Source organism: Myotis davidii, unplaced genomic scaffold (assembly GCF_000327345.1).
Source record: "Myotis davidii unplaced genomic scaffold, ASM32734v1 scaffold749, whole genome shotgun sequence".
NCBI classification, from domain to species: domain Eukaryota; kingdom Metazoa; phylum Chordata; class Mammalia; order Chiroptera; family Vespertilionidae; genus Myotis; species Myotis davidii.
The window spans coordinates 1,370,551-1,393,176 of NW_006300030.1; the positions used below are offsets into that span (position 1 = coordinate 1,370,551).

General features: G+C 41.5%; 1 protein-coding gene across 1 annotated transcript in view; it reads right to left on the minus strand.

Annotated features, from left to right (window-relative positions):
• Positions 1-6,391: 6,391 nt before the first annotated feature.
• The window catches only part of BEND7 (BEN domain containing 7), an 81,377-nt gene continuing 65,142 nt past the window's right edge, over positions 6,392-22,626 (minus strand). Inside the window, exons 6-8 of the mRNA XM_006776181.2 lie at positions 21,204-21,323; positions 12,353-12,406; positions 6,392-8,769 (exon numbers count right to left, since the gene is read on the minus strand). Of these exons, the coding sequence (XP_006776244.1) occupies positions 8,708-8,769; positions 12,353-12,406; positions 21,204-21,323 (236 nt within the window). The 3' untranslated portion in view covers positions 6,392-8,707. The remainder of the gene's footprint in view (positions 8,770-12,352; positions 12,407-21,203; positions 21,324-22,626) is intronic.

Genomic DNA, 22,626 nt, shown 5'->3' on the forward strand with positions numbered 1-22,626 from the left:
TGTGTTTTGAACTGATGTGTCAAGTGCACTTATGCCTCAGATGGATTTCTTCTGGTCTTGCAACTAATACATTTTTTATAAAGCACCCAGTTTCCTTTCAAGCTACAGAGAGGATATCTTTTTTGTACTTTTTCTGTCAAGCTTCAGATGACTGTTTACCCCTTCAAAGTAAAGCATTAACCTCCATAGTCCTGTAAATAGGTTCCAGGTATATATTATTGAAGAAACAAGGGGTTACATGTTATTGGAGTAACAAGGAGGTACATGTTATTGGATTAATGAGAATATATGTGTTACTGGAATAACAAGCTGAAGTTTTCACTGGCACTTATGTGATAATTCAGAAGCCTGTATCATAAGAGTTTACATCGATATTTCAGGTATTCCTAAGAGTACATAAGAGGGGAGCATTACATATATGCAAATATGTAGACCACTAAGCCTTTTTCTTCCTTTACCTTTATTTATTTTGAAAATGACATATGTTCATTTTAAAAAATGTACATCAATAATCTTTTAAAGTCAGAGATAACCACTGTTAACAACTTTCTATTCTTCTGTGCATGCATACAAATATTTCTTTTACAAAATTGGTCAGGCTGATGGTTAACACATCATCTATACCTCTTTAGAACTGTTGGTGACTTTTGGTATATATTTTCGGACTGCAATTTGTCAGTGTTTGTAGTTACAACTACAATTAAATCCAACTTTATAAAAATAAATATATTTCTGAAATTTAAAAAATTCAATCAGGTTGAACATATTATTTTGCAATAAATATATCATGAACATTTCTCCATGCCATTAAATATTCTTCTACATTATTAAAAAATTTAAAAATAAGTTCCTCATTGCAAAAGCAGCACATGTTCATCACAGAAAAGTTAATTTAGGTAAACAACAGGAAAAAATTTTTAAAGTAACCATAATCTCACCGTTGAGAGGTAGCCATCATCAAACATGTTGGTGTGTGTTCTCTTAGACTCTTTTCTATGAGTATGTATATTAGGAAAAAAAATCCTGCAATCCATATTATTGTGACCTGCTTTTTCCAATTAATTAACTGTGGATCTCGACCTACACTACTTAAAATGGCTGCACAGTATTCCACTTTAAGGATGTAGTATAATTTTAAATATTATTGGATATACGCATTAATTTTTTTAACCATTTAAACTATGTTGTGATGAACATAGTGGCTTAATCTTTGGGCAAATCTTTATTTCTTTCAGATAAATTCCTTCAAGTAGAATTGCTGGGTCAACGGTGTTAAATTTTATTTGTATTGCCAAACTGCCCTCAGAAATATTATACCATTAACATGCCTATCAGTACTGTTCACCACAAGAAACACTGCTGATACCTTTCTTTCCATTTTTGCCAACTGAATAACCCAAATATTTGATATTTTGTGTTTAATTTTAGTATTTTAATATTTATTGGCTATTTGATTTATGAGTTGGATGTGTACTTTGTATTAAGTCTATGCTTTCTTAATATCCACTTTTTTCTACAAATACTTTTCTCATTTTGCCATTTGCTATTCAATTTTGTAAAATCTTTGAAGTATGATTTAAAAGTTTTAGTTAATAAAATGAATTAATTTTTACTTGATAATTGCTTCCTATGGCACTATTTTTGGGAAATCCTTTATCTCCCCAGGCTGATTATAAATATTAATTTAAATTTCTAGTATTTTAATGACTTGTTTTACTTAAATCCTTTAAACATCTGGAATTAATTGACACATATAGAGTAGAGGGTCTAATGCTATTATTATTAAATAATCACTTTATTATTTATTTTTAAATATATTTTTATTTATTTCAGAGAGGAAGGGAGAGGGACAGAGAGAGAGAAACATCAATGATGAGAATCATTGATAGGCTGCCTCCTGTATGACCCCCACTGGGGATTGAGCCCACAACCTGGGCATGTGCCCTTGACCAGAATCGAACCCAGGACCCTTCAGTTCACAGGCCAACGCTCTATTCACTAAGCCAAACTGGCTAGGGCTATTTAGTAATCACTTTAAAGTGATTATATATTCACAGAGTTGTGCAGCCATCACCACTATCTAATTTTAGAACATTTTCATCATTTCAATGAGAAACCCTGCATCCATTAGCCATCACTCCTCATTACTGCTCCCCCTCTCTGCCATAGGCAACTATTAATTGCCTACTGTCTCTATGTACTTGCCTATTCCAGATATTTCACAAAAACACAGTGATAGAATATGTGATCTTTGTATCTAGTTTCTTTCACTTAGCATAATGTTTTCAAGGTTCATCCATGTTAGCATGTATCAGTGCTTCATTTTTATTGCTAAAGAATATTCCATTGCGTGGATATGCCACATTTGTTTATTCATTCATCAGTTGATGGGTATTCAAGTTGTTTCGACTTTTTGGCTATTATGAATAATGCTGCTCTGAATATTTGTGTGCAAGTCTTTGTGTGCAGATGTTTTCAGTTCTCTTGGGTATATACCTAGAATGTAATTGCTAGGTCAGATGGTAACTCTATGTTTAACTTTTAGAGGAACTGTCAACCTTTTCCAAAGGGAAAAGCAATATTGAGAGTCCAATTTCTCCACATTGTCACCAATGCTCCTTATTGTCTGGCATTTTGACTATAGCCATCTTTGTAGGTTTAAAGTGGTATCTCATTGTGATTTTGATTTGCATTTCCCTAATGACTTATGATGCTATCTTTTAATATGCTTTTCAGCCTATTGAACATTTACATATTTTTTAAGAAAAGGCTGTTCCCATCTTTTGCCCAATTTTATTTATTTATTAAAAGCAGCTTATTTTTTAAATACATTTTTCATTGATTTCAGAGAGGAAGGGAAAGGGAGAGAGAGAAACATCAATGATGAGAGAGAATCATTGATCAGCTGCCTTCTGCATGCCCCACACTGAGGATGGAGCCCACAATCCGGGCATGTACCCTGATCAGAAATTGAACCGTGACCTCCTGGTTCATAGATCTACACTCAACCACTGAGCCACAACAGCTGAGCACATTTTTTAAAAAATCCTCTGATTTTAGACATAGAGGAAAGGAGAGAGAGAGAGAGAGAGAGAGAGAAACATTGATTGGTTGCCTGTGTTACGAACCCTAAACGCCCTGACCGGGGATCAAACCTGCAACCAGGTTTGTGTCTTCACTGGGAATTGAAAATGTGACCTTTCTGTGTACAGGACAACATTCTAACTGAGTCATACTGGCTATGGCTTACCCACTTTTAAATTGTTTTTTTTGTGTGTGTGTTTTTTTAGTGTTTTATAAAAATTGATTTTAGAGAGGGAGGAATGGAGAGAGAGAGAGAGAAAGAGAGAGAGAGAGAGAGAGAGAGAGAGAGACATAAGAGAGATACATCTATTGATCAGTTGCCTCCTGTATGCACCCTGACAGGGGATCAAACCCACAATCTCGGTATGTGCCCTGACCAGGAGTCAAACCTTGACCTCCTGGTGCACTGGAGGATGCTCCAACCAACTGAGCCACACCGGCCAGGGATTTTGTTTTTGAATTGCTAAAGTTCTTTCTATATTCTGGCTTTTCTCCTGCATTCAGTTTTTCAAATGAATTCAGACTAATTTCATCAACTTCCACCACCTTCTCCTTCTCACCTCCTAAGCTATTGGGTATTTTCCAACTAAAAGTAATCACTTGGTCTTTGAGTTTGTTCCTTTTCTAAAGCTGTTATTTATGATCAAGCCTCGGCACAATCAAGGTGCATTTCGGCTCCTGTCTTTAGGATGGTCAACAGCCAGTGTCCAGGAGTCACTCTAACGTTTAACATACGCCCGCTCCGCCGAAACTGCTGAGCGAGTCCCGCTGGGACAAAGCGAGGGAAGACAGCTCCCGGGAACACCAAGAGCAGGTGGATGGGACAAACACACTTGAACAGTGCATGCCTTAAACCATAGAAACAAACACAACCTTCGTTTTTTGTGTTAATCTTCACCTGAGGATATTTTTTCTATTGATTTTTAGAGAAAGAGAGAGGGGGAGAGACAATTGATGTAAGAGAGACACATTGATTGGTTACCTCCCCCACACACCGACTGGGCCAGGGAGTGAACCTGCAACTCAGGTATGATGAGCCCTTGACCAGGAATCAAATCCAGGGCCCTTTGGTGTGCTGGCGGATGCTCTAACCATTGAGTGACACCCCCTAGGGCAACCAACACAATTTTAACGGCTACCCACAGCTGTAGCTCCTTGTTACAGGGAGTGTTGGTGACAGGTGGGCATGGAGGAAGGTGGCATTGCTTCACCCAGTGAAACGTTTCTCCTAAGGACTATGCAATGCACTGTGTTCATCACAAGATGGGGGTGGGGTTAGCGTGGGGTTGTTAATTGAGTCACTTCTGACTTTCCCTATCCATTGGTTAGAAATACATCACTTTTGGAGGATGCTAAACTCAGTGATATACAGAGTGTCATTTATTATAATGTATTCCCTTTCTTCCTCCATTGCTAAAGTACAGCAGAAAGTAGCTATTCTACCAGAATGTGCAATTGGTCCCCCACTTCATTGAACCAATTTAGGACACTCGATTTCCTTTGTAAAATTGATTTTTCTCTCCATATTCACATTGAGGGCCCTTCAGGTTTTCAATCTGTGAGAGCATTGTGGTGGAGAGAAGGCACACCTGGAAGTTGAGAGGGCTGGTTTCTGACCAGCTCCCCCATTTAATACACTCGCATCAGTTTGAATTTTGGAAAGTATTTTAAAGGAATCATCTCAAGTCACTTAGCTTCAAAATTTAGGTTAAAAATATCCTCCAATTTCTCAGCATTAACAGATTAGAAAAAAAAAAAGGGCAGCCCTTGCCCCAATTTACACGGCCCTGGAATATCCGGTGTGTCCAGGGTCTCAGTAGGAGCAAAGCACATCACACTGGGCTTTCCCACCGGGCTCCAGTCCTAGGTCACTCTTTGGCCTTTTCATTGACTCTTTAACATTCTTTTAATTTCACTGATAACTAAATGGGCATAAATAAACAAATATACATATGTATATAATATACAGTATATATATATTTAGGGGGCATGATCAGTTTCATGCTTCTGTGATTACAAAATGCAGAGGCATTGATTGGTGGCAATTCAAAGTGTTGCTTTAAATCGTTAGTTATCAATTCTCTTGGAGCCACCCAGCATCTCTTTGGTGGGTCCACTGACACAATTTCACCGCCATTTATGAAGAGTGGTGATGTAGGGACAATGGGAAGTGCACATGATCCAAGACTACGGGAAGGAAAGGGAGTCATGTGGTCACTAATGCTCCCATCTGTCCCAGTCCACGCTTGCAGGGGCAGAGGGAGAGGGAGCGTCCTGAAATGTGCTTTCAGCGGGGCCTGAAATCTTAATGGCCTTACAGATAAGAGCCCTGACATCGCGAGGCTTAGATTCCAGAGGAAAAATGGATGATAAAAACCACATAAACAGCAAGACAATTTCAGAGAGCGGCAAGGGTCACTGTGACTAGATGGTGGAGACTGGTGGTTACTTGTGAGCGGATAGTCACGAATCCCTTGGAGATGATGAAATTTAGTTGAGACTTGAATTATATGAAATGAACAGGACTTCAAATCTTGATTGCCTCTAGTTTGGGACAAAGCTTCCACATTTAAGTTCCCTTCTCTAGTTCAGGAACACAACGTACCTTATATGACGGTTTCCCAGGATCACAGTCATTCATGAGTGATGGTCAGAATGAGCTCCGTGCCTGCTGTGCCAGCCCCAGCCAGTGCCATGCATACCCCGAGGGCCCAAACACTTGCTGACTGAATGAATGGAATAACATCTGAACCTGAACTCGTGTGTCATCCTCCAGATCGCTCCGCCTGGTGTCCCCAGTCTGAGCCAAGTAACACCCCCGTGCAGAGACCTGTGTGTCAGCTCCAACGATGCTCAACCACTGAGCCGCGCTGGCTGGGCATAAAACATTTATGTTTTAACAGCTACTCTGTACGAGAGAAGATTGATTTGTCCTTCTGATGTGTTGTTTCCATAGAAGCAGGGCTTACCTTTAAAGTGAAGATTATAAAGCTACCTAATTCACGTAAAATGAGGCTTCAAGCATATCAGTGCTTAATGCTCAAGTGTCACCAGAGGACTTGCTGCAGCCATTGATCGGGAGGCTGGGCAGAGCCTATGGCTCGCCACATTTGAATATGATCTTTCTGGTAGCAATTTAGTTTATTCTTGAAAATTTATCTCCTTCAAAAGGAGATAAAACTTCTTGGGTAAGATCACCAGAATATTAATAAATACCTTTTAATTAATGACTAGCATTGACTCCTCTTCATAATCATGGGAGGAATGGCACACAGGCATGAAACAGGCACTTTCAATTAAAGTAATTTATTGTATTCTTCCAGAATGGGCATAAAGAGCATCTTGGGGATTGATATCACAACACAGTGTCATACACCATTCTCACCACTAGCCTTGGGTTGAACTTTTTTAAAGAACATAGTAATTTAAAAAAATCTAAATATTTACATATTAATAAAACATATATACAGAAGATTGAGACATTATTCATAGATATGGAACAGTTTGCTTTTGCTAAGAAAGCCTATAGAAAGGATTTCTGAATAAAGTCTGAACAGTAGTCACAGTAAGTAAACACAAATACAATTTTAATTTACAAAATATGATTTCACTCTTGCAGTTATATGATATGTATTTCCAATTTGGGGATCCATTGCACATACTCGTGAGTTGAACAGTCCCCACCCTCCTCCAGGGGTGAACACTCCATGCTGTCGCCCGGTCTTGGAAGGACGTGCTCCGAACGCGCGTGGTGTGTACTTAACAGATGCCACAGTGGGAAGGTGAACGTTTCTACCTCTATTAGCAACATAGTCATCGTGTTGTAATAGAGCTGAAAGGGCACTAATTAATCTTTTCAATTCCCTTGAGAAATACTTTCTTCTGAGAGGCAGCAGACCAGTGTGAAAACATATGTTGCAGAAAAACAAAAGCCCTGTTCACAGTATCTCACCAGACTTGGTGATCAGAGAGGCTGGTTTCAGGGGAGTGATTACCAGCTCGCCTCGCATGTAAAAGGCTAACTAAGGGTGTGATGGAAATAGCCACTCTGAACCTCCAAAGACAATGAACAAAAGACACATGTATGAGATGAGCTGTCTAGCAGTTGGACGGATGCCACAAGCCACACCTCGCACCAGCTTCCTGCCACTGTTGGTTAATGAGCTGGTCTTCAGTGGAGAACAGATTCATCCCAGAGCTCCCTCCTCACTCAGGCTTAGCTGTTCAGTGTGATGAGGCACAAGTACCTTGGACAGGGGAGTAAGGCCGTTAGATGCCAGTCCTGGCCAGGCCACTGATGGGTTACCTGGCCCTGGGCAACCATGACTCTCACTCCCCAGCTGACTCCCTTAGTCCTACTAATAAGGACATCTACAATAACTCTGAGCTTTAACACTCTCTGACTCAATAAAAGAAGTGCTAGGGAAATGCATTGAACAGTAGCACAGTAATTCCCCCTCTCCCCCATCCTGGGGTTTGGTGTTTTGAGTCCACATTTCTTTCAAGCCAAGTTTTGGCCTTTGGGTCAAGTGCCAAAGTTTCAAGGTAATTTGCTTTATAAAATAAATGAGGTCAAATGCAGTGTTTCTAAATAAAATGGTATTTTAAATTTACCATCATATGAAAGGAATCCAGATGAAAATATTTCTGTAAAACAAATATGCATGTGGCATGATATCTCTAAAATGAATTCAGATTTTCATTTGTTGGATTTATATAAAGTGGAGTGTAAGTGTACTAGGAACCAAATAAAATACGTAACATTAATGGAATACGTGTGTGGCTGGTTGTCAAAACACTGACCCACTCACTCGGCTAAAACCATCTGTCAAAACAGCTGGCAGGTATCAAGTAGGTAACTGCTTACTGAGTTTCTCACCTTTCAATGAGTTACTCTGTCACTGTGTCGATACCACCTCCTAAAAGGTTTTTCTTTCAAAGAAATTCATATATCACTTACCCTTATCCTATATAATAAAGAGCTAATCTGCTAATTAGACCCAAGAGCAGAAGAACCATCCGGATGACCTTCCGGATGAAGCTGGACTGTGAGGGCTGAGGCAGCCGGGGCTGCGAGGGCCAAGCCCCTTGCACAAATGGTTATTTTGGGGGAACTGATGTCACAAATGATTTCATCTAACAGAAGGGCTATCCTGTCTCCCAAAACATCTTTTTCATTTTTTAAGCTGATGAAGGTCTAATTAATTTTAACAACTGTTCCCTTTTCAGTCCTGGAAAGTGCCATTCTCCTTTATATAGCATCTAAGCAATTTGTGTTAAAATAACTATGCTTCAAAACTCCAAACATTCACATTGATGTTATGGACAAAAACGGGGAAGAGAGAGCTGCTTATTTTTAATGGACAATGAACTAACTGGATCAGATCTTGGACTTCAAGGGTGATAAATCAACTCTAGGAATGATTTTTAAAAATCTTATACCAAATTGGAGGCTTGCTTATCACAGTTGACAAAGATAGTACATCAAAACTATTCAAACAGGACAGGTAAACTTCACAGAACACGCACACTCTGCAGTACACTGAAATGCTAACGTGGATCTTTGAGGAAATTCAAAGGGAAGCGGTGCATATGCTAATGAGCATTGTCACTAAATGAAAGTCTAGGCAGTGAAATCTGGCTCTGAGTCTTCCTTGTTTTCTCTCCTGGTGTCAAATATATTACCTACAACAGAGAAAGAAAATGAAGGGGGCACTTCTCTGAAGGCAGTTGCACACTTTCCTATGACATGGCTAGAGGTAGTTTGTATACGTGAAAATGTTGTGGGTGAGGTGTCTGTGTTTCATGTTTAAATCACAAATTTTTAGCCAAGACTTTAGTGGTGCTAAATTAACAATTTTAGCCATTGGAGATTTGTAATGATTATTTTTGCAAGGAAGCCCTTGAATGTGTATCACTATTAGAGAATGTCCATATGTTGTCCAGTAACAGAAAAGAGCCAAATAAAATATGATTTACCTGTAAAACAGATTATCATGCAGCTATTCAAATACATACGTGCATGAAAAATGGTAATTTTTCAATTAAAATTAAAAGTGCTTATTAGGTTAAAAAAATCCAACTCAGCAAACAAAATTTTATATATTTGATCTCCATTGGCTAAATCAAATATAGAGAAAAGTCGGGGGGGGGGTATTCCCCTTCCAAGGCTTATCTGTTTATTGTACCCCATTGATAATTCTTTACTGACTGAAAGCTTCACAACTGGTCTAATTCTTTCCAAATAGTCCCATTAAAAAAATCCAACTCAGCAAACAAAATTTTATATATTTGATCTCCATTGGCTAAATCAAATATAGAGAAAAGTCGGGGGGGGGGATACCCAATAATGATTGTCCCTGGGTGGTAAAATTAATTTACATTTTCTCCCTTTCACTTTTCTTTATTAATGTTTAAAACGTATGTGAAGGAATGCCAATTGATGACGAAGACTGGTAGGCCCAGCTGAGCTCTGCACTACTCTATTTCAAATTCAGAAGCCTCCTTATCACATTTTAGAAAGCACTGTTACGATTTTACTTTCTCTATGCTCTTTTCTCCCACCACAAATGTCCCCAAGTCCTGGAAGGTTTTTGCCATCAGCCGCACCCTCCACACCTGGCTGCAGGCGGCTGGCCTCTGCCTGTCACAGTGGGCGGGGCTCTGAGGGCGGGTTTGTTCACCACAACCTAACACAGTGCTGAGTCCTGGGCGCTGCTCCAAAATGCTCACTGACAGGGTTGAGGGAAAATGTTTTCTCACTATAAAATCCCTATCCATTTTTGTTAAGTTTGCTTAAATGAAATGGATCGAAACAAATGTCATTTGGCCGCCAGACTAAAACCCTGACCTGTTAGATTCTGATTCATATATTTACACTCTCCTCTCCTCTCCTCAATATACATGAATTTGGAAGAAAAGGAAGAGCTAAAGTTAATAAAAGCACTGTTAAATCTTTAACAGCTCAAATAAACACGATAAAGAAAGTCTGGCCAGTGAGCCTCATATCCCAGGAAGAAGGGCCTGTACAAGTAAGGTGGGTCTCCTGGGGGTGCACGCAGGAGGGAGAGGTTAGTAATAGCCTTGTATTCAGAGAAGCCACCAGACTGGGTTTTTACTTCAGTGGCAATCAAGAGACAGGCTACTGTAATCAAAATTATTTAATTTCATTACTACAAATTTTGGGCACCAATATGGGAATTTTTTTTCCCTTTTCTAAATGATAAACAGTACTTCTTTTTATCATGCTGTTTAGTAGTTTGTGTTAAAATTCTGTCAAGAGTCTAGTGAAAAGACCTGTAGGGCCATTCTACTCCTGTCTTCATTATGACCTCGCAGCGCTGGGCAATATTCCGGAAAGAATTCCATGAGTTTGAAACTGCAGTGGACTTCGGGGGACTTACGATGGACATTCTAATTGTGGAGACTATGGGACAGTGAGATGGAATCCTGAAGGGATTAGCACATCCATCAACTCTTGGGATCTTTAAGAAACATGCTGAGGAAAGCTGGCTTTGGCTTAGGTGTAAGAAAGCTATGCGATGTAATGACTGGGAGTCGAGAGGCCATCAACAGCTGTGAGACCTTGAGAAAGTCATTTAGTGTTTCTGGGCCTCAGGCTGTTTTACCTGTAAAATAAAAGGACTGGATAAAAAGGAGGCATGGGACTAGATGATCTCTAACGTTCCTTCACTCTCAGGGTCCTTGAAACTCTTTTCAGTTCCATGAGGGGTTCTACATCCCGTGTTCAATTTTCTCATCTGAAACATCTCTCTGCCTCCATCTTCAGGTACGGAAACACAAAGGGAATGGTTTTCAAGTAATAGTAACTTTTAAAAGTCCACTGTGTCAAATGACAGTGAGGATGGGCAGTGCAAATGCCCTGGGGCAGTAGGCTGAGAGGGAGGAACCTGGGCAGCACAACCAGAGCAGCATGGTATTCCTCCAAGGGGCCTCCTGAACTGCACAGTTTCATTATTAGCTGCACTTGGTGAGTCTACTGGGAATGGGCCAGGGGTGACAAGCACACGGCTATTCTGAGTTGTTCTGATTTTCGGAGGACAGATGGGAAGGAACAGTAGAGATCATGCATTTCAATTCTCTTAATTCATAAATGTGGAAACATAGCCAAACAAGAAGAGAAATCCCTTTTATGTAATGATTATATGGTAAAACTTGATATAAGAAGGTCCTTTTTCATTTGCCCATTGACCTGTTGCTTAGCTACTCAATGGCAGAAAGCACTGTATTATTTACCTGGCTGAGCTTTCTCGCTGCTCCAGTGTTCTCTGACATAAGTCTGTCCTACACCTGTGAACTCTTGGTTGTCATCTCAGGGTAAGTGCTATCAATGAGCACATGACCTAGTAGAGTGCTTACACAGACTAGCTATTCCATTCACATTTGCTGATTTCCATTTAAACTTACCAGCCCACATCTAGAGAAGAAAACACTGCACTGAGCTTTTTCACTTAAGAGGATTTTTTGGGGCATCTGGGTTTTGTGGGCAGAAAATCTTCATGTATTCTTTTGAGGGCAGTCAATAGAGTCATGAGGCCAACTGAGGAATACATTGCTTGCCACATGGCTTGTGGCTTAGACACCTGTCCCTCTGGCTCTCGGGGATGAACTGATGCAGAGGCAGGAGACCAGGGCAGAAGGATATCACTTGTGAGTTAAATAATGTGGTCAGAATTATGTCTATGGCTTGATATTGTAGCAGACGCTTCAGGGAAATGTTGCATTGGGCGATCTGGTTATAACATTGGTAATGTGCCACCCATGCCAGATGCACTGGCGTATTCAGTCACTCAGTTAAAACACAGCATTCACTAGGTGCCCACTGTGTGAAGAGTTGTGACTGCCTGCTGCTCAAAGCCCTTTGGAGCAGGTGAGAGAGGACAGAAAGGACATGAATTTCATCTTAAAACTGGTGATCCCTGTTCTAAAAAGAAATGTCATATCATGTTAAAATATGTTTTAATGTCCAAAGGTTTTGGGAGGCAAAGTCTTGTGACACTAATTTCTTAGGACTTGCTGTTCTGAGGTTTTTAAGAATATAAAACTGTGAGAAAAATGTAGCTTTTCATATCCACTGTGACAAACATGTCTGACCACAGGGCACTGCACACCTCTGATTGTCGTCTGGCTCTGTTACAGAAGCATTCTGCTCAAGCATCTGCATCTCTAATGTTAAAAACATTTTCAATGCATATATTTTCCTTTGCTGTATTTTCCAGTGGGTGATGGAAATGTAAATGTGTTTTACCTGTTGGTGGTAGAGAGATGCTGTCCAGTCTTTCATCACCGTCAGCTACCTCTGCTGGTTACAAACATAAAACACAAATCTCATTAGTTTCAGGGAGCACATCCATTTCACCAATACAGTCAGACAATTTTAAATCTCCATTATACATAGGAGTTTTCACCTTTCTTTTCCCTTTTCAGCTCCAGCCAGTTCACATTATGGATTTTAGTGCCAATATTTAAATAAAATATTTTAAAGATAAAATAAAATCAATTTTCCTGTATTAAGTATTTTTTTTATAGCTTATGAAGCTTATTCTATCGATCATTGATGATTTCAGTGCTTTTCGCTTATTTACATCGGCTTAAATATCCATCCATATTTGGGTGTGAATCGTTGAAATATGATGCATGCGGTTAGTGAATTCTTGTGGTAGATTTTTGCTTGTCATTTCCAGAACCATTCCTGTGGGGCGGGCTTAGGAAATCTTGAGAATGACCCTTTCTTTGGAGATTACTGGAAATTCAGATCCGGGAGCTGGCAATCTAAGTTGGCATCAATTCAGTCATAAAGAAAATCAGAAGGAATAAGCACTTCTTTAAAAGAGCCATCACTTCTGTTTTAAAATGCAAACATTTGCTCATCTCTGATATGTTTCAATCTCCTTATGAATTTTCCAAAGGTAGATCCTTCAGTCACAGAAAACCTTCCACTAAACATAAATACAGGTGCCCATATGTCTCCTGAGAGCTGATGGGCTTGTCCATCTCCCCAGCATGCTACAGGACAGGTCAAAACATCTCATCATGGCCATCTGCATAACGTCAGCAGTGCCCCTTGTCCCCGGGCTGGTGGCCCTGCGGGACATTCCCTGCCTGTGTGCATGTGAGGCTAGTCAAATGAGGGCTGCATTTGTATCACCTTGTAGTGCTCAGTTGGGAAGCAAGCTAGTCCTATGTTCTTGTGTTTTGTTGCTGTTGCTTTAAACACAATCAGGACTCAAAGATTTCCACTCTAGTCCACTCTCTCACATCCTGTCCTCTGACTGGGACACACTGACTCAGTGACCCACGGTCTGCTGACCCGCCCAATCCACCACAAAGAGAAAATGTTGCGAAGAGAAAGACCAGTCAAGACCAATTTTGTTTGGAAAAAAGTAGAAACCCCTAAAAATTATGTTGTACATGAATATTTAACAACAAAAACATTCAAGTCAAGCAATACGACAAATGGTAAGAATAAAATTTTGTATATAGATTTATAGATAAAATACAGGACAAATTAAAATATTAGTAGTGTTTCTCTGAATGAAAGGCTTATAAGTATTTAAAACTTTGTTCTTTGGGTTTTTACAATTCTGTATATATAAAAAATAACATGTTATTTTTATATTTAGAAGATATTATTTTCTTCTAATTAGTTTGATTGGATTTGATAGATGAACTACATGATAATTTTCATTGTCTAGGACTAAAAATTTTTTAAAGTATATTTTTATTGATTTCAGAAAGGAAGAGGGAGAGGGAGAGAGATAGAAACATCAATGATGAGAGAGAGTCATTGATTAGCTGGCTTCTACATGCCCTGACCAGGAATTGAACTCTGACCTCCTGGTTCATAGGTCGACGCTCAACCATTGAGCAACACTGGCCAGACTCATTGTCTAAGATTTAAAAGGTTCTCCAGCAATAATAATAATAGCAATGCTAGCCACCATCACTTATTAGATGCTTTCCATTTACTGAGCACTTGACATACACTGAGTGATCTAACTCTTAGAAAAACCCCTCAAGGCAGGTCTGTTATTATGTCCATTTTAACAAATGAGGACACTGAGACAGAGAGGCCAAGAAATGTACCGAGGGTGACACAGCTAGTAAGTGACACTGCCAAGGGCTTGACTCAGGTTTATGCTTGGACTCTTAATCTCTTTGCTATTAATCATCCAAACATATATCGCATATATGACTATGAGCTAATTTTTAAATCTTCAAGTTTCAGTTCATTTTATACTTGAGTAACTTTCTCCTCTTTCCATTTCAATTTCTTTTCATTTAGTTATAACAAAAATCGGTTCTAGGTATAAGTTGATCTTCCTTTTGTGATTAAGTTATCTTCACTTTTAAAAAGCAGGCCTATGCAATTATGTGCTTTAGTAAGAACAATATATGTAAAAACATGTATAAGTTGGTATATACCAGCTGCATGAACAGGGCACAGGGTCATGGAGGAAGAACATGACTGTGTTACTCAAATTTAATTATAATATCTGTCAATAACAATGACCTCACCATCTTTCTTTCCTGGTGACAAATTGTAAAATTTGGAAAAGATTGAGAAAGTCCAATAAAAATGTAATAGCAGTGACAGTTTTACTTGTAGAGCTAACACACACACAAAATTGCAATTTCAGCTCTGAGGAAATAATCTAATGAAAATGATAAAAATCCACACCAGGAAAGGAATCATTCCAGTTATAGAAAAAAATTATTACATGTAATGAGAGCCCCAAATGAATTTCTGTTTGGATTCATATAACAACCTTTCAGATCTGCATGGGGCATTTTTTCAAGAGGCAGTTTGAGCCTTCTTCTTTTTTTGTTGTTGTTAAGCCCCACCCAGGGATCTTTTCCATTGATTTTTAGAGTGAGTGGAAGGGGGAGGGAGAGAAAGAGGAGAAAGAGAGAGAGAGAGAGAGAGAGAGAGAGAGAGAGAGAGAGAGAGAGAAATACCGATGTGGGAGAGACATTGGTTGCCTCTCTCATGCTCCCTGACCAAGGCTGAGGATGGAACCTGCAACCCAGGTACATGCCCTTGACCAGAAATTGAACCCGACCCTTTTCTGTGCCGGCTGATGCTCTAACCACTGAGAACACTGGCTAGGGCAGTGCGAGCTTTCTTAAACAGTGAGGTGATTAGCTTGCCCAGGTGGAGTCTGTATCTAATTCCAGGAATTGAGCCAAATATGATAAAAAAAAAAAAGGTTAAATTGTGGAATATCTGTGAGACACTGTTTGGATTATCATTTGGATCAAAAATAATGAAGACTAAAAGCAGGAGAGCAAGTAATATTTTTGGGAAGCCTCTGAGTTCCTATCAGCATGACAATGGCTCTAGTTCCAATTTGCTGGGGTCCCACTTTTGTGCTGCTTGAGGAGAATGAAGTGTCACAGGATATGAAAAAATGGGGAGACAAAACCTATTTGGCAGGTCACTGCTGATGTGTTGGTCTGGTCTGTGTGGCAGGGTTAGATTCTCTAGATACCTTCCACATTTTTTTTTAAAATCCTCACCTGAGGATATGTTTTGTTTTTTTTTAAAATTGATTTTAGAGTGAGAGGAAGGGAGAGAGAAAGAGAGGAGGAGGAGACAAACATCAGTTGGTTGCCTCCCATACTCCCCGACCGGACTGACCTAGAAATCTGGGTATGTGCCCTGACTAGGAATCAAACCGGCAATCTTTAGGTGAACAGGATGATGCTCCAACCAACTGAGCCACCCAGCCAGGTGGCACCTTCCACTTTTTGGATGCTAACAGAACCTGCTAGAGGGGCAGAAAAGTGCCAAGGTGCTGATCCCCAATATTTAGGCAGATAATCTAAACCTTCTGGTCAAAGTGAAAATGTCCAAAATCAAATATGATAACTACAGAGCAGGCCACACAATGTTCTGGGCATGTGCAAGGCTCCCCCGGAAGGGAAGGGCTGGGAGCAGTCTACGGTTTGGGACCCATTCTGTAGAAGCAGGCATGGGCGTGTGGAAATGAGCCTGTGTCATGTGGTTGAGAAATGTGTTCACTGGTCAGTCTGTTTGTGGGACAGAGAAACAGGAATGGGGGAAAAAGTCCCTACTGTGTGCATGTGTGTTTGTTGAGGGGGAAGTGGGGAAGAGAATAGAGACCAGAACTCATAATAATTTGTCTTAGCATCTGAAACAGGAAAAAAAGGTTTGTTTATGCATAAAATAAATAGTATGGGGAAACAGAATTTAAATGGATCTTCCTATTTCAGTCACGTGGCCCACTGCCAGGAAGGCAGTTTCTGCGTCTCTGAGAAGAGGCCTCTCCAATACACTCAGCAGACACTCAACAGTCTCCCCACCATTTTTCTTCAATGTTTTAGGTGCTTCAGGGACTTGTAATCGCCTCCAGCCATGGGCACATGTTTTGTCCACAAAGCCCCCTCCTTCCTCTCTCTGGGTTCCTCTGCAGTTAGTAACATCAGCATTCTGGACTTACAGTTCTTGTCCCTCAAGCCCCCAAGGAGCTCCAAGCACTTCTCCCTTTTCCATTTACCTTACCAGCCCATGTGAGACAAGAAGGGACCGGCATGCTTCTGTGGATTCTGAGGGGAGGAATGTGCTAGCCCACCTCAGACTAACAGGGGTGGGCAAACTTTTTGACTCGAGGGCCACAATGGGTTCTTAAACTGGACCGGAGGGCCGGAACAAAAGATGGAGTGTTTGTGTGAACTAATATAAATTCAAAGTAAACATCATTACATAAAAGGGTACGGTCTTTTCTTTCAATAGTTTTATTCATTTCAAACGGGCTGGATCTGGCCCGCGGGCCGTAGTTTGCCCACGGCTGGACTAGAAGCTGGCGGCACAGTTGGGGTGGTGTGTGGAGAACCAAAGGGTAGCTGGTTCTTGCTACTTTGGCCCTTTGCCTTTCCTTTGGGCTGAGCACCCAATTTAAGTCTCTTCACTATGACACCTTTGGATCTCTCTCAAACCTGAATATTAAAGTTAGTGTCCCTCTTAGGGGGATCAACAATTATCCCCTGTAAATGAATAGACAAATGGAAGTTCTTACATACCCAACAGTCAAGATTGCCAAGGCAGGATTTAGGCAACACAAGACCAACTTAATACTAGTAACCACACCGCTCAGGCTACATACTTGAAATCTGATTTGGGATATAAAACAGAAGAGACACAGCACTCAATATGGTATTAGGGCTTAAGCATTACTTACTGTGTAAAATGATTGAGCAATTATCTTTGATAACACTTGTCATTTACTGTAAAACATTTTTTTCCCCACCCCAATCCTTTCCTGGAGCCTGAATCTAAAGGGGCTAAAGTAATACAAAGAGACTGGCTGGTGTGGCTTAGTGATTGAGCACCGACATATGAAGCAGAAGGTCACAGTTCGATTCCCGAATGGGGCACATGCCTGGGTTGCAGGCTCAATTCCCAGTGGGGAGCATGCGGGAGTCAGCTGATTGATGTTTCTCTCTCATCAATGCTTCTATCACTCCCTCACCCTTCCTCTCTCTGAGATCAATAAAAATATTTTTTAAAAAATAAAGTAATACAAGAGGCTTTGTGAGGTGGCCAAGGCTGAGGCTGGAGGCCTTTAGCATAAGAAAGCATAAGAGACCCTGCTGACAGCAGTGAATATAGTGTTACTCAGTTAACCTCCCCTGAGTGAGGTCAGGCACCATGACACAAGACTCAACCTTTGGGGGAGGAAAGGAGAAGAGAGGAAATTAGGAGGGAACTACGAAGATGGGGGTGCAGAGAAGGTAATAAGAGAAAGGGCTTGGGGAGGAGGAAGAAAGGGCACTCTGGGACAACCATGTGAGCGGCCACAGGCAAACGCTAAGGGGCCCTAAGGATCGTGTTTCGGAGAACAGAGCTCAGGGACAGTGCTGCCCTGTGGGTTTTAGGGTTAGAAACTGATGAAAGAACACTCTCTAGGTTCTCACAGGAATTGGATGAGCTAAACAGTAAGACTTTTTGCTGTGGACTATTTTTCCTTCTTTTCCACTGATTGATTCGCTGGTTCATTTGTTGGTTCCACGCTGTGCCACACAATGTTTGGAACAGAAACATGACTCAGAAGCCATCTGTGCTCCGGAGGCTCTCATGGTCACTGGAACAAACAGGTGGGTGACTCCTCGGTGGCAGAAGACTAAAGTGCTGCGCTGCCTAGGAAGGCTCCAGGAGGAAGAACCTGATGTCCTGACAGGCAGAGGGAAAGCGTGAGGTGGAAAACCTAGCGTATTTCAGAACAGGAAGAGTGTGCAGATGAGGCTGGTGAGGGGCTTGGGGCTGACTATGAAGAGCCTTGCCTGCCACACTGAGGGCAGGGGTGGTATGTAGAAGGGGATTTTACTCCGGGGGACAGGAAACGAGAAGTATTTAGTTGGGGCAGGTAAGATCAGATTTCATTAGCTGAGGCAGAGAATGAAGTCTAGGGTCTCGGGCCATGGCCATGTCTGGGGCTGCACACCCGAGAGCCACTGATGACGGAACAGTTCAAGTCAGGAGTGAGGATTTAGAATGGGAAAAGTAAGGAGGACAGAAACTTGGGAATGCTGGCTTTAGGAGACGGGTGAAGGAGAGGCAGTGAAGGAGACAGAGGGCATTGCCAGAAAATGTGGAGGAGAAACAAAGAGAATGAAGTCATAGAATCCAAGGGAAGAGAGCTTCACGAAGGATGAGGTTCCACAGAGTAAAAATCAACATGGAGGCTGTCGGAGTGTTAACATAAAGAGAGTGAAATCTGGTCGCTGGGATGTGAATGCAGCAAGAGCTCACGTAGAGGACGAGGTCAGAGGGCAAAGTGCAATGGATTCTAAAGTGAACTGGGATGGGGGAGCCCACTCAGGGATGCAGATCTATTTGGAAGAATTCTGACCAACAATGCGAGGAGAAAGAGAAGGTAGTGGTCTTAAGAAATGGCCAGGATAAAGGAGTTGTTTTGCTTTTGGTTGGCAATGGGAAGGAAGATAAGGTCACGAGCATTTTTTGTGTGATTATGTGTCAGTTCTCTGTTACTGGCAATACTTACATTGTCTTATTCTATCTCTGAAAACACCCCTGAGGTAGCTGTTAGCCTTGTTATATAAATGAAGGATGCAGGGCTGCTAGAGGCTGAAAAATTTGTCCAAAAGTCCCAGGAATTTGTAAATGGCAGCTCAGAGCTAGGAATTCAGACCGGCTCTTCCCACTCTATCACGCTCTGTGGTGAGTTGTAATGAAGGAGAAGGCAGAGAACACTGAGAGACAGGGAGGATGACCGGATCATTTATCCAAGTCTGGAACCTCTGAGAGTGAACGGGGCTTTATTAATAATGACGCTGGGACAGCAGCGGTAAAGCAACGCTGCTCAGGCACGGCAGGCTGCTGGTCCCCACCCGGGACGGGAGGGGCCGCGGGTTATGACTCCTCAGCGACCTCCACCGCTTCCAGGCACTGCCGTGTATGACGCAGACAATCTCAGAGAAGACACACTAGCTTCCTTTGTAAAGACATTCATGTACAACATGTGTCTGAGCCTCCCAACTCGGAGGCAGGCTTTATTTTTATGTCCACTTCATGAGAGGGACGCTGAGGATTAGAAAGATGGGGTGACGTGCCCAAGGCCCAGAGCTGGTAAAGAGCAGCCGTAACACTCGAAACCAAATCTTCTCCCATTATGACTTATTACCTGATATGATAATACATATTTTACCAATTAAAAATATTAGTAGTCATAGCACTTTCACAGTCCTCCCCAGGAGTGGGCCAGGATTTGGTAGCTGGTGCCGAAAGAAAACCCTGAGTGCATCCTTTTCCTGGGACTGTGCCAGTGGTAGCTGTCACTCAGTGGCACAGAGAAAAAAACCTAGTGTCTATTGCTCTTTATAAAAAGAGCATCAATTAAATATAAAAGAAAAAGATGATGGGGAGATTTTTAATAAAAAAATCATCCAAAGCTACATATTTTCTTTGTCAGACATGACCTTGGGACCTAAGCTTTGTAAATTGCTGATATAGCTCTATCATAGGTAGGTCAGGGGATGCTCAGGTGGAGCTCACATACATAGGTGACCCTACAGCTGAACATTTTAGAGTCCTAGTAGCGACTTTCAGAGAAAAGAGCTGTAAGGTTTTCATACTGAAAACCACTTGGTCCCTTGGTGCCCATGTGTCTCGTGATGCTGCCAGAGTCTTCCCAGCCTGTGCCAGGAGCTCTCCCGAGGCCGTCAGCTGTGCTCCACCGGCAGGTCACAGTGACTACCACTCACTGTGAGTTCACATACTTCAGGGTCGGTTAGCGACACAGCCTCATGCACTGTACTGCTTTCTCACGGATCCCATGCCACCCAAGCCTGGAACATGTCAGCACTTCAGGTCTGTCTCCCAGGCTCTCACATTCAAGCCCCAGAGCACAGGTGGCTCTGAGCAGGGCAGACACTGAAGTTTGATCAGGATTAAAAAAATAGAGAGAGAGAGAGGTCTGCGACCTCCTGAGATGATTATTTTTACGTGATAGCAGAAAACTGACCTCAAAGGGACTCTTCACTGCTAAACTGGCCGACTGTCAATGGGGAGGTTGAGACTTCAAATGACTGAATAGTCATAATTCACCCTGTGTTCACTTTTCCTGGAAGAAATTCCAGAATCACCAAGCCCAGATTTAAAAAAATGTTTAAGTACATAAATATTTGACTTAAAATCTCTATTTCATGGTGTTCCAGGCGGAATGATTACTGTTATTTTTTTTACCTTAAACAAATAGTACATTTTACCAAGATAGGCAGATTCAAACAAACAAAAATCAATGGGCAATGGAAGCAAATCACAACAGAGACCCACTCTCCTCCATAAGAATGTAAGCCCACAGATGAGGTGAGCAATCTTTTTCCTTTGTACTATTCAAAGTGAATGGCCTGACATATTTTCACTATTTAATCTTCAGGTGAGTTTCAAAACTCATTTGAATAAGACTTTAAAAAACAAAACCACAGGACGTTTATGTAGCGCCTCTCCTTCAAAAGACAAGAGACGGCGAAGCACCCGGGAGCAAAGCTTGCACTGTGCAATGCCTGGGAATTCAATAAAGGGCTTCTGCAATTATCTTCCCGCAGCGCATTCATACCTGAGCCTCTTTTTAACCTTCTTCTGGCCAGTTTAATCTGATCCTGTAGAATCTGCACCCAGTCTCTCGGGCCAGGCAGCTTATCCACATGATTAGCAGTACAGTACTTTTCTGTGAAGACTGAAAGAAAATGTGAAATATTGTTAAATGCTTCAACAAATAAAACAGGCAGGTCCGAAACAGAAATGTGTCCCAAGAAGAAAAAACATTATATATATATATATATATGCTAAAAGACATGGATGGGTTCTGCTCTAGAGAGCTTCACTATCCATATGACATCCCTGTGGTGGGGGTGGAGCCTGGCAGGGTCCTGACGCTATAAAATGTACTGGGTTTCAAAATGAAACCAGCTCTGCATAGTGAGGAGTTTTTATGGAAAGTGCCTTATGGAAAGTGCATGTCCCTGTATATATGTCTTATGAGCAGAGAAAATGCTTCCTATGGATCCTCTGGCCCCATGACAAAATTCAACAACTGTATTAAAATATTTCACTTTTTTAAAAAATATATTTTATTGATTTTTCACAGAGAGGAAGGAAGAGGGACAGAGAGTCAGAAACATCGATGAGAGAAAAACATCGATCAGCTGCCTCCTGCACACTTCCCACTGGGGATGTGCCTGCAACCAAGGCACATGCCCTTGACCGGAATCGAACCTGGGATGCCTGAGTCCGCAGGCCGACGCTCTATCCACTGAGCCAAACCGGCTAGGGCCACTTTTTAATTAATTCAAAATCTTATGCAAAATTACACAAAAAGATGATGTTCTCATGGTTATTCCTACTAACTCAATCAGTTCTCAGAATAAATAGAATGTAATTGTTTCTTTTTAATACATTTTTATTGATTTCAGAGAGATGAGGGAGAGGTAGAGAGAGACAGAAACACCAATGAGAGAGAAACATCAATACTGGGGAATCGAGCCTGTGACCTCCTGGCACAAGGGCAGACGCTCAACCTACTGAGCAACACCGGCTGGCGGAATGCAGTTGTCTCTTAATGAAAGTTCCAATTCTATGTGGAGGCAACTCTTGCAATATTCTACTGGCTTCTAGGAAAGAGCTATCTATTAAGCACAAAAGAAACTATGGAGTCATAGGACAGGACGAAAGGGAGGTCAGACATTATCTTAACCTGCCCAGTGTGTGACTGCACAGGCAGGAGCTGGTGTGGACGCTGCTGCACCGCATGTCATTTCTGAGCGCTTCCCAACGTGCTCTCCTCTCTGTAAGTCACGACCAAGTATGCACTCACAGCACACTGCCCGCTTGGTATTTAAAATATTTGGCCTGGCTGGCATGGCTCAGTGGTTGACCTATGAACTAGGAGGTCACCATTTGATTCCTGGTCGGGCATATGCCTGGCTTGTGGGCTCAATCCTCAGTGTTGGGCATGCAGAAGGCAGCCGATCAATGATTCT